Raw genomic sequence first — 17,609 nt, 5'->3', positions numbered from 1 at the left:
TGGGGAGGTATAAAGAGGATTATTGGATTTCTCTGTGATGCTAACTTTTTAGCGCATTAGCTAACGTTAGTTTCGATAGCAAAATAAACTGGAGGAAACCATTCAACTCTCTTTGTAAGATTGGTATGGTAACCAACTACAGTGCTGTCCATCCCACCTTCAGGAATACTGTCACTGAGTGAGAGCATATGGGCAGTCTGGTCCCGTTGGTCAGTGTTTACTTTTTCAAGTAACATTTCCTGGTCCCAGAGAGTGAGTGACCTGACATGGTGCGCTCATAAATTCAGTAAGCTCCAAAACTAGGAATGAGAATTTTTGAATGTACCACTCGCATCATCTTCCCCCATTGCCTAAAACAAGCTAGCAACACTGGCTAGCTAGCTTTAGCTAAAGGCTGTGGAGAATTCTTTTGCCTCCAGCTAAGCCCCGCCCACCAAAAACCGTCATACTGTTGTTTACTAACAGTAAAAGGGTCTATGCGGAAGTGACGACGATTTTTCTTTTTTTTTTACCACCTCGTCTTAATCTTCTTTTTGAATTACAAATGGTCAGTGGAGCATTTTCACCAACATTTGACTGATATCTCCACCCACACATTAACCAAACGTATGTTACAATGACAATGTTGAAATGTGCTGTTGTAGCTAGGACCAAGTTAGCTAGCTAGCGAGTGCTAACGTTAACTGGATAGCTAACGTTAGGTAGTAAGCTAGTAAGCACTTGTAGCACTGTTGCGAATGCTTAAAGATGTACCCTTTTAGATGTGGTAAACTTTTTGTTATAATTGAAAAGACAGAGAAACCCTTTTTTAAATATTTAAGTTCAAATAATCATTCTTGGCTACCTCTCAGTTTTTTAATTGTACCTTCCTCAATATCTGGGCTATTTTCTTTGCTACCTCATAATTACCCATCCAGTTCACTAGGGAAATGTAGGTTTTTATAAATGGAAAATTTTCTTATTTTAAAATGAAGATACACAGGAAGAAGTATCTACAAATGTATCCATTTTTTTGTCCCAACTTAAATTAGTTCACACTGTTCACTGCATGTCAACCTTCTCATGTTTTGTGTGTGTGCTGAAGGACCTACTGTATGAGTACAGTGTCAGTGTAGGAAACAGACCTCCCAGGATGCTGTATCAGGGGCGAGACTTCCAGTACTACTTCAGCCTATCTTCTGGTGACCCCGGTGATGACTATAAAGGTAATCTCAAACACACGGACACACTGATTAGTAACTTTTACAGTGCATACTGAGGCAGTACCATGATAACTTACTGACAGATTGATTTTTTGGGCTTGTAGTCACAATTTACACAGAGATCAGAAGCAGCACGTATGGGACGGCCACTAAACCCTGTCCTGTCACAGTCCAAGTCCAACCGAGCTTCCTCAGAGACACCTCTTCTTCTCATCTTGATCCAGACGTGGAGCTGTAAGAGTCACCATGTCATCACATATCAGGATTATGGTTATGTTCATGTTGCAGTTTTTTTTTTTTTTTTATAGAGGTGTACATCATGTACTTTACTATAGTACACATTTTGAAAAGACTGACTCTGAAATGACTTTAAATCTTTTGAATTTAATCTGTTTTCATAATCCATGGAAGTTTAAATTAATAACCAAATCATAAGTTTTATTTACATTAACAGCTGGGTAAAAAGCCCTGTGTTATGTACAAACAATGTGATGGCACGGAGCACATACCGCTTTAGTTTGGTAGTTTGCAGTCACCTGAAAAAAGGCCCACCTGAGATAAATCAATGTAAGTGCAGCCTACACTATATCAACACATTCTCACTCCGACCTCGTCACATATCGATGTTTGGTCATGGACCTTCCATGATACGATGTGAAAGGTACCCTGGGAGCGTTGGTTGTTTTTGACGTTCTGGCATGCCCCTTCAAGTTCTGCCTGTTACATGCATTGTCTTCTTTCAAAGTACTCTTCTCTTTTAACTTGAAATTTACATACAGTCTCTTTCAAAATAAAAGCACAACGTCAGTAAAACAACGCAAATAGATGTATTTTTTCCTCTCACAACTAATGCATGTGGTTTGATTTAGGCAACAAAAACTCATGTTTGGATTTAGGCAACAAAAGCACGTGGTTGGGTTTAGGAAAAAAGAACAGGGTTTGGCTTTATAATCTTACATGAAGCAAACACCACTCACCCAGGTGAAGTTTGGTGTGTCTTGGACCCATCCACCAAGCCTCCCACCCACCCTACTTGGACTTTCGCCTCCTTAACTTTAGTTCTTGTCCCACCACGTTTCCCCTTGACATGGCCGAGCGCTGTTAAACTATAACGGCGACCAGCCATGTATCATGTCGACTTTAAAGGATGCTTTTTTCCGTCAGTGTCTGACGCTGAAGTCACCGCCCAAGTGCCGGACTTCGACGACTTCAGAGTGAGATTGGGTTGGCTATATATGAAGTATTTTCATTGTTTTATCTTGCTGTCAAACAGCCCCTTCTGACGGGGAAAACTAAGTCCGTTATCTCACAGCCACCGGACTCCACTGACAAAAACAGTAATTTTAAAACACTGGAGATGCTGGTCTGCTGCTGCCTCTGTGTGTAAGGTAAAGCGGTTGAAATATTTCAAATATAGCTTACACTTAAAACTGATATTGATTTTTTTTAAGTGGGTCTTTTAAGGTGGCTAAAATACGTTATGCTATGGCCCCCATCCACAGCATGAATGTATTAAGACACCCAGATATAGCAATGGAGTTGGGACCCATTCAGTCTGATGAGAGTTGCTCACCGGTACATGAAGCCAAAATGGTTCAACTGGCAGGTGTGAAATTACCCAGACAATCTGTGGATGATCAGCATTATTTGCGCACTGTGCGGCCCATAGAGCAATCACACTAGGGACTTACAGCATCAGAGTGTGACTGAGTGTAGCCAAGCATCTTACTTCCGTCTGCCGAGCCGGCTACTTCCGGTTTAGCGCTCTGCTAATTTGAATAGGGATAAAATGATTTAATTGTGCGGCTCTTAAAGATTTTCCAAATGTTATCTGACTGAATGGATCAAATCCCAGCAGTGAAACGAGTCATATTGAGGAGGTTGCAATGCTCAAAAGCTTGTATCCACAGATTTACAGACGTCACTCTCGCCTAGTAAGTCAATGGGAAAAAGTATGTTTTGGGCCACAGGGCTTCATGTGAGGGACCCCTGAAGTTGCAGTACCATTGTTTGGCCACTACAAAAATTGACTTCAAAGCTTGCTGCACTTCCTGGTGCCCTGGACCACAGTGGTACAACGCGTAGTTTCTAGATTTGATTTATTGAAGATACTAGCAAAGTAACACGGTATGTAAAATAAGCACAACAGAAATGTCAGATAGGTCATATTACTGTGTTTAACTGTATATCTTTAAACGTTACAGGTACAGCTCTCTCTTGTCTACTTGGGAAGTGTTAGCATGACGTTACAGTGATTCAGTCTATTGCTTTTAAATGGCTAAATAGAATATATCGAATTTTAATGTGCCCTTAATTAAGTCATCTTTTGTGTTGCAATCATGTCTGGAGTTGTACATTTTAACAAGTTACTGTCTTACTATTTATACAATATATTGTTGTGTTATTAATTTCCATTTCTCTCCAGTTCAGAGTCAGGTCTGAGGAACCTTTCGGCTCTGGTGCGGCTTGGAAACAATATGGAGATTCGTAACTACATCAGTCTGCTCTCCAGCATCCTGAACAGACTCAGCCTGGACACTGAAGCCAACACACATGCACAGAGACGAACACGCAATGTACTCATTAGCACCGTGTGTGAGCTTGAAAGCAGTGAACAGGTACACACACACAGACCTATACTGCACCTCAAGATTATCAGGGTTATGTTTCTGATTTTGACAAATCTATCCTCTACTCTCTCTGTCACAGTCAGATTTGAACTTCCCCATCTTTTTCAGCACATAAATAACATGTCATATATTCCTAGGCATCAATGGTAGATAACATCTGCATTCTCAAAAACCTGTTACAAGTTACAAGTCAGGTAGGTGGGAAGTCGTCTCCTTTCATGGACTTTTGTTGAGAAGAGACACTGAGAGATGCATGCTAAAAGATTATTTCTGATACTTGGTTTATCTTGTTTAGGTGACATTTTTTAGTGCAAGACGAGTGACAGGTCATGTTCAGGTCATCTCAAAGCAGCTTTCAGAGTCCAGTGCTCCAGCCCGGTTCTATTTGGACCAGAAGACACTCAGCACCCTAGTTTCCCTGCTGTCATACAGCCTGCAAGCTGCTGTCGCTAGTAATGACTTCACACCAGCAATGTCCACCAGTGCTGACATTACACAGACATTAAAGTCAGACCCACATGATGAAATACAGGACTCACCCAGCAGTGTTTACATCAAACGAGACGGATCGATTTCAACAAAGCAAGCGTTGCAGCTTATAGCTGATATTCTGCAGACTGCTTCAGACCTGATGCTGGTGAGAGAAACGAAACATGTTCTTGTGCATGCAGACTCATGAACTTAACATATTTTCATACCTGTACGTCACAATTATCTCTTCATTGCTAATCCTTTTTTTTTTTAGAAGTACATCTTGTTCCATGAGGCAAAGGAACACAAAGTCAACACTGGTCTTATTGCCTTACACGCCATGTACCAAAGCCAAACCTCCACAGTCATCAGCAGTGGCTCAACCACCTTCTACATGCCTGCCTCCCTGATCCAGCTTCTATCTGTTCATCGCAGTAGAGAGACCGAGAGCAGACCACATCAACCGTGTGTGCTCAGCTCGCTGACTGAGCTCACCCACAACCCTTACACCTGGGTCCACTTTCCTGGAAGGGTGAGACTGGCGTGATGCAATGACACTGAGTGATTAAAGAGAAGGGCATTGCTCTCATTTTCCTCTGCTGATTCCAGCTGAGCGGACCAGTGGTTGACCTGAGTCTGTACAAGTGCAGCACGAGGAGGAAGATCCCAGTTCGCTCCCTTGTCCAGCCTATAAACATCGAGCTGCAGCAACCACCAAGAAACGTATGTCGCTGTTTCTTCATGTAATTACAGTAGAGCACACTGTTAAAAAAAAAGTGGGTGACCATGTTTTCGCATTCTTCTTCAGAAGAGCTCTGTGAGTGAGTACGTCCTCCTAAGCAAGCAGGTCAACTACCACAGCTTCAACATTACCCAGGAGCACTTGCAGCAGGCCATCCAGCTAAGTGTGGTGTTCACGCCACCGCTCAACAAGGCATTTCCCATCATGCTGCTCTTCAGGTACACGTTTCTGTTTTATAGGCATTATCATCTGATAGTTGGAGCAACATAGTAACACAATGTAATAATTTTTTTTTTTGCAACTCTTTTTATTGGGGGTTTTCAAAGTTTAATAGACAGTGACAGTAGTATAAAAGTGAAAACAGAATTTCTGATACAAAAATATTGAAAATATTCTACATGTCAAAAAGGGGTGAATTGTCATACATGTACCCTCCTTATTCCTAGCCCCCATGACACCTTGAGCAATTGGGAAATAAAACGTGGAACACACCACCTGTTATAGCTCAAACTGGATTATGTGATCATACGTCTGCCATCTCTGATAGCCATCTCAAAGAATTCAACAGAGCACACTAGCAGTTAGCTTGCCTTGCTTTGTTAAAATATTAACTTTAACATGGCCCGAGCTAGCTTAAGGTAAATATCTGCTCCTTCTAAAGATGTTCTATGATTTCTGATGACTTATTAAGAGATATTTAAGTGTGGGAGTGGCCTATATGAATCCCTTTTGTTTGAGACCATGCTGCAAGGTGAGTCTGTTTGCTGATCCTGTGAGTTTATCTTCTCTGTCTCCTTTAACTTTAGCTCATATTGGAGTTATGCTATGTAGCGTGTGAAATAGACTATGGTGAATGTGCTAGGAAAGGTAGTATCGGCACTGTCACTACCTGGAGCTTGCATAAACGGAGCCTGGGTTTGTTGAAGGTGACAGTGCTGTTTGGGCTGAGAAAGCCATGCATAAGTAAGAAAAAGGAGGTTGTTTTAAGGGCTCATCCTTGCTCAATCCTCCGCTCGTCTGCGTTAACGACTGATTTATTAAAAACGGTTCTGAGTGAAATATGAAGCTGAATTTAGCAGCAGACTTCAGTAATAGTAATATAAAGTAGTAGTAAAAAAAATAACTTTTGGCATTCATTTTTTTTATATGATATAAAGGAAGTACGGTAAATCAGTAACAAATTCTCAGCTCTAATGACTAATTACATGTTTCAAAGTATGTTGCTGAGTTTATTTTCTAATGTAGGTTGAGAATTAAGTCAGATGGGGAAAGACAGGGATATCACGTACTGACGTTGAGTGACGGACGTGTCAGTCTAGGTGTCATTCTCTTCTGCTAATTCTGATTTAATACTTTTTCGCTATGTCTCGTGAAACTTGTGGTTTTACTTCTCATATCAATGGTCCCTTTGGCAACAGGAACAATCCCTTTTTGTTCTGGTTACATGTTCAACACACAGTTGCTGAAGACAAAAATTTAGTTGAGACTGGTTGTTAGTCGTTACAGACACGGACAGTGCAATGGGTACCAAAGCTCTGTTAAACTGAAGGCAGATTACTTTCGAAAAGAACCAGTGTTGGCGGTTAGCCACCAAGAGTAGCCACTAGGACTAACCACAGACAGTCTATGGGATGAACTAGTTTACTGCTACTTCCACTATCTCACTGGAAGTTACGCACATAATCATTTCTACAGTAGCGCCCTCAGGAATAAGGTGGATAGAAAAAGACACAAGTATGGAAAACAAGTTTGCAAAATATAATTCTTACAAATAAAATGTATCGTTCTATTTTAAAAAGATTAAAGCAAGAAAACAATAAAATAAAAAAGGGGTATGTAGGCGGATGTCAGATCGACAGTGTTTTGTGTCATTTAAACCAGGCGAGTTAGCGGGAGGACTTAGTGCATTTTTCTTCAAGTGGTCTATAAAGGGTTGCCAGATCTGGTAGAATTTGTTTTCACACCCTCTTAATGAGAATTTAATCTTTTCCAACTGCAGGTGGTGCATTGCTTCCAATTTAATAATATCAATCTACATGTCATGTTATGCTGGTTAACACAAGATCAGAAACTTTAATACCTAAGAGTGCAGTCAGTGGATCAGGATTCACAGGATGTCTGATAGTGACTGAAAAAACATTTTGCCAATATGTTGTGACTCTTGGGCAGTGTCAGAAGATATGGGCTGGTGAGGCTGGTGATTGCCCTCAACAGTCACACGCTGGACTAATATTTGGATACATTTTACAGAGCTTATTTTTTGATAAGTGAAGTGCAATATTTTAATATAAATTTCTCTAGCACAAACTGAGGAAGAACGTACCAGTAATAGGGCTTTTGCCCATGACTCCTCTGAATTAGCAACCCTCAAATCATTTGCCCAGGCTGCTTTTAAATAATCTAGGGAGGTGGTACAATCTAAACATGAACACTCAAGTGCATAATAAATAACAGAGGTGCATCCTTTGATCATTGGGTTTGACAGAAATATAGGTTCAGTTGGGTAACTGATCGGTAAATTAGGGAACGATGCAGTGCTTTGTTTGACAAAGTTAAGTACCTGTAAATATCTGAAAAAATATCTGAAAAAAATAAGTATGTGGTATGTCCAATTCAGTTTGTAACTGCTGAAATGATAAAAAGATCTTTGAAGGAATAAATGCCTTTCTCGTGCTACAGCCGAACCTCTCTGCATCAGTCAGAGATGGAGTAAAAGAGTGATTTGTGACCAAAGGAGCCAGCAGGAAGCCAGAATGCCACCCACATTTTTCCTAACCGTAGACCAGACTTTAACACAATGCAGTAATCTTAATGAGTTTTTGAGTAATAGATCAAGCTAAAAGTGTCTGTTGTGGCAGGATGTTTGAGAGGCCGACTCCCAGTACGTACCACCTGCACAGGATTCACCACTGGGAGAGCAACACTGCACGCTTCACCCTGCCCCCATCCTACCTCAGAGGTGAGAAATCTATTGGTTCAGCTCTGTCCCTCCTCCCTCCTTGTCTTTTCATCCCTTAAATAACTAGTCATTTTATAAAGTTAAAATCTTTTTTTTTTTTTTTTACAGTATATGTTAGTGAATATCTAAAAAGGCTTTAGCAAAGTGGAAATTCAGTCAGTGCATGTCATTTCAAGTCTTTTATTCATCATGGTATTAACAATCCAATACTGACATTACTCTGTAATGAGAGTATTACTCTGTTACTATTACTAATGATAAAAGATGCAGACTATAGAACAGTTATTCTGTTTGTAGCATTTCCCTTTCATTCTGCTCTTCCATCTTTAAGAATAGCAGCCAATCTGGCCCTTTCTCGTGTAGTGGTCACTGCAGTGGACAGCTATTTAAAAGCCACTTTCTTGTATTTGCATGGGTTTTGATGCTATAATTGCATTTAAAGGGGATTTATACTTGTGTGGCAGACCCTATGCCGTAGCCTACACACGTGGCCTACACTGTTGTGAGCATTTATACTTGTACAGTGGTGTGTCTGTGTCACTCTGCAGTTACACCTCCAGAACACTAGTTAGTGGTTGAGGTTTCTATGAAGTGCTTTAAAGTTTAGTTGATTGAAAACACACATTAAACACACATTAAACATGGCTTAATAGAGACAATTTCAAACACAAGTAGACAAATCAGCTTCACTATAACTCGCAGCATTCACAGACAAACACTTGTCTTTATCTGGACACAGTTTCCTCACAAATACAACATGCTAACGTTATTAGCACAAGCCTATGGCATTTTACATTGTATAAATTAGCCTAGCGACTAGCAGACTTCTCTCTACTCATGAAGCCTGGGACAACAGCAGCATTTAACAAAGGTAGCTTTACAAAATTCAGCTCTATTACAACTCACTCCCATCTGATTATAACTGTCCATCTGGCCAGCACAGAGGTAACAGACAGTGTACGGCGTTGAACTTGTGTCAGGTGTACATCATCCCCTCTGATGGTGCCAAAGAGGGGCGGCCAGAGGGTTGGGTTGCAGGTCAAAGTTATATATTGTGGATAAGGTTTGGAAAAGATCCTTCCAGTATTTTTCAAGGCTGGGACACGTCAAATATGAAGAGCCCAAGATGTCCTATTTTGCCTGATGTTCCAAATTACCTGACTTTGCTATGCCAGTTTGCAATGCCGTCCCTTTATGGGTTGTTGGAGCCATAATATAGTTTTATTTGTTTATTCTATCCTTATCTAGACAAGGTAAATATAAATATACACTTGCAGTTATTAAATTGAACACAGGGTGGAGCTTTGTGTGCTATGGTGAGCATGTGTATATTATATTGAGATAACTCGCACTGGACATTGGTTTTATTGTTAGCCCAGAGCACACGTCCAGAACAAGTTAATCTGTTCGCCCCTCAGTGGCTTGTTAGTCACTACAGGGGTCTTTATATAAATACACAAGAAAATACATACAAAACAGCACCAGACACCAGCAATTATACAAGTAAACTGTCATCAGTTCATAACTGACTAACATTAACTTATAATGAATGATCAACATTAAGGGGAAAAAGAATAATTAATGCATTAAGTGTCTCCATCCATCCATCCGTGTATTACCAAACTCCATTTCTAGCTCCAGGCGCTGGTCACCTGGCCCTGCTGAATGCTGCTTTCGGGAAAACACCCAGACACAAGCACCTGAGTGAACAGGTCAGCTACAGTCTCATAGTGGACAGCAGCATGTGCTTGTCCTGGGACAGCCACCAGGGGGCCTGGACACACCACGGCTGCAGGACACAGCGTGCAGACACAACTGCTGCAGTCAACTGCAGGTAAGGCATGGATTAAATATGTGTGGGCACGAGAACACGAGACCTTCACAGAGAGAAACACACACATGCAAGAAATAAATGTACATAGTGACGATTCACATCAATGAATCACTTCTTGCTGTTGTATCTCAGTTGTCACCAGTTGAGGCCACTGACTGTGGTGCAGCAGCAGATCCAGAGCAGCCATGACACTACCGGTCTGGACCCGTTCCTAAGGTGACCTCATCCTCTTTAGACTTGGGTGATGTATGAAACCAAAAAACAAAACCTCTCTGTTGCTTAAACTGCAGCAGTAATTTGAATATTTTCTTATAGGAAGTAAACAGAGGAAGGTTTCTGTCATTGTTTCATTTTTCCAGATTTTTTTAATTTTCTGTGAGTGAGAAGCATACATTTGCCTCACTCAGTCATTTCATGAGAATGAAAAAAAAAAAAAAATCCAACAGTGTCTCCTCTCTCCCTCTCTGCCACCTCAGTGTGTCCAATGATCTGACAGTACTGGGTGTACTGGTGCTGTGTGTGTGCCTGTACTTGCCGGGGCTGGTGTTGTGTAGGAGAGCGGATGTCATTTCCGAGGCAAATCTCAGAGTCCATTATCTTTCTGACAACTCCCCGTCTGACCCATATCTCTATGCTGTTACAGTCCACACTGGTTTCTGCTCTGCTGCTTGCATGAGTGCAAAGGTAAGATTTTTTTGTCCCTTTAAGCCAGCAACATTTGGCTCATTGCTTTCAACTGCGCACGAAAGTTGCCAAATGATGATGAATCATTCTGAAACTGAGATGTGGTTTTTAAATAACAGATCATAATGAATCATGACTATAGGCCTTGTCATTTGGATATTGTTGTATTTACTGAAATGGATACCTTCACAGCATGGGTGGATTATGAGAATATGGGCTCCTGGGAGCAGACATGTAAAAGGCCCCACCCCTTCGCCTACACAGGAGCAAGACACACAGACTTTGTGCTTGCTTCCTCTCTTTTTCTTGTTGTTACTTTGTGTCATTTGTAGTTGTCAGCAATTGTTTGTGGTCTCGTCTCTCTTTGAGGTAATTTTGTTTCTTTTAGGAGTACACGTGGCTCTTTGAAGCCATTTTGTATCTCTTCGAGGTGTGTTTGTATTGTGTCTCTTTTTAGTTGTCTTGTGCTTCTTTCTTTGTAGTTGTTTTGTGTCTCTTTGTAGTTATTTTGTGTCTCTTTGTAGTCGCTTGTGTCTCTTTGAAGTCATTTTATGTCTCTAGGGTCTATTTGGTTGTATTGTGTCTCTTTGTAGTCGCTTGTGTCTGTTTGAAGTCATTTTATGTTTTTTTGAAGTGTATTTGGTTTTATTGTGTGTCTCTGTGTAGTTGCTTTGTGTCTCTTTGAAGTTGTTTTGTGTCTCTTTGAGGTGTATTAGGTTGTGTTAAGTCTCTTTTTAGTCATCTTGTGTTTCTTTGTAGTTGTTTTGTGTCTCTTTGTAGTCGCTTATGTCTATTTGAAGTCATTTTATGTCTTTTTGAAGTGTATTTGGTTTTATTATGTCTCTTTGTAGTTATTTCGTGTCTCTTTGTAGTTGCTTTGTGTCTCTTTGAAGTCGTTTTGTGTGTGTCTGAAGTCATTTTATGTCTCTTCAAGTTATATTTGGTTGTATTGTGCCTCTTTGTAGTCATTTTGTGTCTCTTTGTAGTCGCTTGTGTCTGTTTGAAGTCATTTTATGTCTTTTTGAAGTGTATTTGATTTTATTGTGTCTCTTTGTAGCTGTTTTGTGTCTCTTTGTAGTTGCTTTGTGTCTCTTTGTAGTCGTTTTGTGTCTGTTTGAAGTCATTGTATGTCTCTTTGAGGTGCATTTGGTTGTATTGTGTCTCTTTGTAGTTGTTTTGTGTCTCTTTGAGGTGTAATTGGTTTTACTGTGTCTCCTTGTAGTCGTTTTGTGTCTCTTTGTAGTCGTTTGAAGTCATTTAATGTCTTTTTGGGGTGTATTTGGTTGTATTGTGTCTCTTTCTAGTTGTGTGTCTGAAGTCATTTTTGTGGGTTTGTATCTCTTTAAGGTCATATTGTGTCTTTAAAGAGTACATTTGGGGCTCTTTAAAGTCCTTTTGTGTGTCTTTGAGGTATATTTGGTTGTTTTTTGTCTCTTTGTAGTTGTTTTGTGTCTGTTTGAAGTCTTTTGATGTCTCTTTGAGGTGTGTGTGGTTTTACTGTATCTCTTTGTAGCCGTTGTGTGTCTGTTGGTAGTTCATTTACATGTCTTTGTTGTCATTGTGTGTCTCTTTAAAGCTCAATTTGGGAAGTAGTGAGGCTGCTGTATGCAGTATCATCAATTGGTTGTATTGTGTCTCTTTGTAGTCGTTATGTGTCTGTTTGAAGTCATTTTCTGTCTCTTTTAGGTGTATTTGGTTGAGGGTTGTAGGTTGTATTGTTGTGTGTCTCTTTAAAGCTCAATTTGGGTCGCTTTCAAGGTAAATTGTGTCTCTTTGAGGTTGTTTTGTCTCTCTTTGTAGTTCCTTTACATCTCTTTGTGGTAATTATATTCACTTCCTGGTCAGTAGATATTAATTTGAGTGACATTTTGCAGCTGAACGTCAGGGGGTCCTGGCACTTTTGGCCCCTGGTAGGCCGTTCAGTAATCCATAAGTGTTTCACATTACTTTGATACTAGCTTATTCGTGAAGTGACCACTGAGTTAATTGTTACTGTAGGAGTAAATATGACATCCTTTCCTTGTTTGTTGAAACTAGAACTTAATTTCAAACTTTACAGACAGTGTTTGATGTTGTTAGTAGAGGACTTTCTTATCATTATTCCCTTCATCTTGTTCATATAACCAGACAAAAATACACACATACAACAGATTATTTTGGATTTAATTAGCACACAAATTTTTATAGTGTGATGTCAAAACTTAATGCAATTGACTGTGGATGTTTTACAGGTGACTTCACAGAGCAAAAAGCAGAAATCCACTAAAAATGGTACGATTAAATGAATCATCAAAAACACCACTGCCTGGGTAGAGAGCCAAGTAGACCACATCTCCCTTTTCCAGTTGAAGAATTAATGCATTAGACGCAGATATATAGGTGTGTTCATCATTGTAATCGTAACTAAGTGTCATTTTCTTCTCATTGTGATACAAATAAGCACCCATCCAAGCTGAAGGGCGCCCCCCCCACAGTGTGAATCTGAAGTAGTAGACTCCTCTGACTGGGGCTGTGAAGATACCTGCAGCAGAGGAGAAAATCAGTGAGGGGTCAAAATAGTCTTTGATCTGTTGAGCGAGGTGTCCTTGTGTTGTTATCTGATGCTTTAACAGGCCTTAAACATGGATTTGTATCAGTAATCTGTGGGAGCTCTTGGTTTTATTCTCTTTGGGGAATAAAACCAAGGGGGGCGGCAGTAGCTCAGTCCATAGGGACTTGGGTTGGGAACCGGAGGGTCGCCTGTTCGAGTCCCCGTCCGGACCAAAAATATGGAGCGTGGACTGGTGGCTGGAGAGGCTCCAGTTCACCTCCTGGGCACTGCTGAGGTGCCCTTGAACCGAACCCCCCAACCGCTTGGGGCGCCTGACCAAAGGGCAGCCCCCTCACTCTGACATCTCTCCACTTTGTGCATGTATAGGTCCTGTTTGTGCATGTGGGTGTCTTTCAGACCTGTGTGTAATTGACAAGCAAGAGTGAAAACATTGAATTTCCCCTCAGGGGATTAATAAAGTAAATAAGCTTAAACTTTCCAGATCATTTGTAAGAAGACAAAGGGATGTTTGTTTTATTGGTTTGACTTAAAAAATTCATACCACAGAAATCTTACTACAGTCACATCTTGCCTTCTGTAAAGAACTCCTTTGCACATTTATGTGTGTAGATAAAAGAGCTGTGTACCTGTAGTTGGGTTGTAGGCCTGGCCGATATTGGTGAAGACTTTACTGAACTTAAGTGTGATCTCAGTGTTGAAGGGTCCAACGTGTCCTGCGTCAGTAAGACCAGCTGAGAACGCCACCTTTGGACGGTCTGTGTGAATGAGGAAGATGCAGAGAAAACTTGACTGATGTGCAGTCTATGAACAAATGTCACTGAGAGAATAATTCCCTCCTAATCATATTCAGCTACACAGCACAGTGACACTGCAGTCATTTGGATACTGATAACCAGCAGGCTTTGAATTCTAGTAGAATCAGTAACAGCTGAATATCATCATTTCTGCTTCATTTAGTAACAGTGGTGATAAATATGAATGTCTCTCTGCGTTCTGCTGCTCTGAATATGTTCCTTAGTGTACCCATTCCCTTTTCACAGTCAACATGCTATTTTGACTTAATAATAGTTGATGTAACTTACCTGCATTCTCTCTCTTGAGCTCTGCCACCTCGTTTTCACTGGAGCTCATTCTGGTTTCCAACACTGTCAACACATTTCACTTATTCATCCTAAACAACAGCAGTCATTAATAAACAGCCACATCGCAGTGTCTTGACTTATATTATAAGAAAACATTTTTGTAAACATAGTGTCAAATGACAAAAAATAGAAATATACAAATAAGGGCATTAGTGCCAATTTTCAAAATTTTCATAAAAACATTAATAGTTTAGAGTACAAAAATACAACATTTGTCAACATTATATTCAACAATAACTCATCATTCAATCCTTTTGGAGACAGGGTCTGTAATGTAAAAATCCAGAATGCTTCTCTTCTTTTTAGGAGCTAGTCGTGGTCTCTGCCCTAGGTGGCAACAAAACCTGTTCGATCCCATAAAAGCAGAGGGAGGCCACGTCATGTCTCATGTCATTAAAATGAACTGCCACTGGATAATCTTCATCCTTGCGACGTATCGCACTCTTGTGTTCACTGATTCTCTGTTTAAGTTTCCTGGTGGTCTCACCTACGTAGGCGAGGCCACACGGACAGTGAATCATGTACACAACATGAGTGGACGCGTAAGTGATGATACTCTTAATAGGAAACTTTTTTCCAGTAAGAGGATGAGGAAAGTATGTTGATTTAAAGTTGTTGCACTGTGCGCAATTTCCACATCTATAATTTGCATTCGGAAGAGGACTTAAACGAGTTTGTTGTGGCTGATTATGTTTTTTCTTGTTAGAAAAATTAGCATGAACCAAACGGTCTTTTAGGTTTTGTCCTCTTTTGTACACAAATAAAGGTGGATCTTTAAAAATGGAACTGAGCTCCGGGTCTGATTTTAATATATGCCAGTGTTTCATGAATGTAGATTTATCAATATGACTACGAGGAGAGTAAGTAGTGACACAGATGACCGAGAACTGTTTTCCTTTTTTCTGACTTTGTTTAACAGATCGTGTCGAGACTTCTCTAGAGCTGAGTTGTAGGCTTGCTCTACCCAATCATGGGGATAACCCTGTGTGAGAAATTTTGATTTCATTTCAAATGATTTTTCCACAAAATCTTGTGTAGTCTGACAAACTCTCCTCAGTCTATAAAACTGGCTTTTTGGCAAACCCTTCTTAAGTGGAGTGGGAACACATTATAAAGCTTACCTTTGTTCTCTCTCTGCAGTGTCTTGACCACGTCTTCATAGGAGCTCATTCTAGCCTCCAAAACTGTGAACACATGAAACATTTTTATTGTCAAGTAGATTTATATAGATAAAGATTTATATAGATATAGACATGGATATCTACCTGCATTCTTGCTTTCACTGGCTGTCAGTCTGGCCTGTGTGGCTGGGTGTAAAGCATTATATTAGTGCATGAATCTGTGCAGCACTGTGTGACTGACACTCAGTATGTTTTATGTTTCAACCAGATGTAAAACCTCATTTAAATGTAAATGTTTCCACAAAATTTTTAAGCAACACTTCTGTTAATTTTCCACATCACATCTGAGAGAGTTTTACACAACAACATGTTTTCTAATAGGCCTGTAACAGGCGATGTGTATTTTTTGATGGTGTTTATGTAACTTACCTGCATTCTCTCTCTTGAGCTCTGCCACCTCGTTTTCACTGGAGCTCATTCTGGTTTCCAACACTGTCAACACATTTAACATGTTTATTGTAAAACAGAATTATAGTCATCAGTTTCAACCAGATGTAAAACCTCATTTAAATGTAAATGTTTCTACAAAATCTTTAAGCAACACTTCTGTTTATTTTCCACATCACATCTGAAAGAGTTTTACACAACAACATGTTTTCTACCACACTATAATTTGTACTTTTAATTATGTTTTCATAGCTTACCCATGTTTTCTCTCCTGAGCTCCTCTACCAAATTTTCACTAGTGTTCACTCTGGACTCCAAAACTGTGAACATGTTTGAATATTTTTTACTAAAAGGTGAATTATTGTATCACAATATTTTTTATTATAGAGTCAGTTTATGGTGGATGCAGTTACATTTTCTTCTGGAGCTTGACCAAATAGCAAAAGTGTCACAAACTGAGTTAATTCACATTTGAATTAATTTCAATTTCTCAGTATAATTAAACTGATGTAAATGTATTTACCTGCATTCTTGCTTTCACTGGCTGTCAGTCTGGCCTGTGTGGCTGGGTGTAAAGCATTATATTAGTGCATGAATCTGTGCAGCACTGTGTGACTGACACTCAGTATGTTTTATGATGTGTATCACCTGCATTCTCTTGCTCCAGCTTCTCTATCTTGCTCTTGCTGTTCCTCAGCTCCACCTTTTGTTCGATGGCCATGTCTCTCAGCTCCTTGAGCTCAGCCCAGATGTCAGGGCTGATGTTGGTCTGGCTGCTGCTCTGATCATGGGCTGCTCTGACACCCTGTATCTCAAACTGAACCTCTTCCTGCCTGTTTCCCCCCTCTGTCTCAGCGTCTGTCCCTGTCACCTCTCCACTCTCACCCTGAGCCCACGTCCACTGCAGACAGAGCAACAACGCCAGAAAAACTGCAGCGCTCCTCATTCTGAAATATCACCTGTTTAGACAGCCAGATGCAGTCTGACACGTCTACTTTGATTCCCGTCTTTATATACACGTAAAACAGCTCAGTGAAGAGGCGTATGAGAATCAAACAGATGTCTTTGATAACAAATGTAAAAATAGCTCCAAACATCCTTGAACACTGAGCTGATTTTAAAGTCAACACCTAGTAGTTTGTATTATGGTTATTTGTCTAAAATAATTTGTAACTAGTCCATACCCATTGAGTACAGCATACCATACCATGACTAGGCCTAGATAAGAATTTAGCTCTCTAGCGCCCCCATTTTGTTTGATGGGGTCAATAATAGAGGGGTCCCCTCAGATTATGTGTGGTCATATGCCTACAAAGTTGTGTGGTAATCGGCAAAACCCTTGAGATGTTATACACCTTTATGTGATGAGCCACGCCCTCCGCAATATTCATTGCCTTATAGAAGCTCAGTTTTAGTAAGTTTTCCAACTTTTGCCAAGAGGGAACTTTAGATATTGGTCTCTAGATTATGTTCACCGAGTTTCATGCAGATCGGTCAAACTTCCTAGGAAGAGATCGGTTTTCAGTGTTTTTCAAAAAAATCAAAATGCCGGACAATCTGTATAACTGGAAGTTATGGGTTCTTGAAGCAAATTTGTTCCTCATGAGGAGAGGCATCTCTGTACAAAGTTTCTTGTCTCTACGACATACAGGGCATGAGATATGCCCATTCAAAGTTAGCAATTTCAATCGGTTACTATAGCGCCCCCCTTTGGCCAATTGATGTGATATTGCTTCATTCGCATCCTCCCATGACCCTCTGCCACTGTGCCAAATTTCACATGGATTGACCAAGTCAGTGAGGAGGAAAACGTGGAACAGACACAC

General features: G+C 40.3%; 2 protein-coding genes across 4 annotated transcripts in view; one reads left to right on the top strand and one right to left on the bottom strand.

The window, feature by feature from the left end:
• pkd1l1 (polycystin 1 like 1, transient receptor potential channel interacting) overlaps window positions 1–17,609 on the top strand; it is a 99,779-nt gene that overhangs the window by 14,260 nt on the left and 67,910 nt on the right. Inside the window, exons 17-28 of the mRNA XM_078162978.1 lie at window positions 1,085–1,205; window positions 1,307–1,436; window positions 3,628–3,820; window positions 3,970–4,026; window positions 4,128–4,469; window positions 4,578–4,835; window positions 4,913–5,026; window positions 5,112–5,263; window positions 7,904–8,004; window positions 9,640–9,838; window positions 9,971–10,054; window positions 10,315–10,522. Of these exons, the coding sequence (XP_078019104.1) occupies window positions 1,085–1,205; window positions 1,307–1,436; window positions 3,628–3,820; window positions 3,970–4,026; window positions 4,128–4,469; window positions 4,578–4,835; window positions 4,913–5,026; window positions 5,112–5,263; window positions 7,904–8,004; window positions 9,640–9,838; window positions 9,971–10,054; window positions 10,315–10,522 (1,959 nt within the window). The remainder of the gene's footprint in view (window positions 1–1,084; window positions 1,206–1,306; window positions 1,437–3,627; window positions 3,821–3,969; window positions 4,027–4,127; window positions 4,470–4,577; window positions 4,836–4,912; window positions 5,027–5,111; window positions 5,264–7,903; window positions 8,005–9,639; window positions 9,839–9,970; window positions 10,055–10,314; window positions 10,523–17,609) is intronic.
• Window positions 12,667–16,779, bottom strand: LOC144458887 (uncharacterized). 3 transcript variants are annotated; one of them, XM_078162681.1, is made up of 9 exons: window positions 16,432–16,778; window positions 16,307–16,348; window positions 16,041–16,103; window positions 15,766–15,828; window positions 15,481–15,522; window positions 15,337–15,399; window positions 14,156–14,218; window positions 13,700–13,828; window positions 12,667–13,043 (listed from the first exon to the last, which is right to left on the bottom strand). In XM_078162681.1, exons 1-9 carry the CDS (start codon window positions 16,727–16,729, stop codon window positions 12,760–12,762), a joined length of 1,047 nt encoding a protein of 348 aa, XP_078018807.1. In that variant the 5' UTR covers window positions 16,730–16,778; the 3' UTR covers window positions 12,667–12,759. The 3 variants fall into 3 exon arrangements, with proteins under 3 accessions (XP_078018807.1, XP_078018808.1, XP_078018809.1); XM_078162682.1 differs by lacking the exon at window positions 16,307–16,348 and having other exon boundaries at window positions 16,432–16,779; XM_078162683.1 differs by lacking the exons at window positions 16,041–16,103; window positions 16,307–16,348.

The sequence above is a fragment of the Epinephelus lanceolatus genome, chromosome 20 (assembly GCF_041903045.1).
Source record: "Epinephelus lanceolatus isolate andai-2023 chromosome 20, ASM4190304v1, whole genome shotgun sequence".
Lineage (NCBI taxonomy): Eukaryota > Metazoa > Chordata > Actinopteri > Perciformes > Serranidae > Epinephelus > Epinephelus lanceolatus.
The sequence above is the reverse complement of the archived record's forward strand: the minus strand, read 5'-3'. Positions and strand labels throughout refer to the sequence as shown.

Bases quoted from the DNA above. Each gene is read 5' to 3' on its own strand.
- LOC144458887 (XM_078162681.1), bottom strand. From the start codon at position 16,729: ATGAGGAGCGCTGCAGTTTTTCTGGCGTTGTTGCTCTGTCTGCAGTGG. The intron at 16,349-16,431 runs GTGATACACATC...CTTTACACCCAG, and splicing joins GCTGGAGCAAGAGAATGCAG to CCACACAGGCCAGACTGACA. The intron at 13,829-14,155 runs GTAAGTTACATC...TCATTCACACAG, and splicing joins GCTCAAGAGAGAGAATGCAG to ACCGTCCAAAGGTGGCGTTC.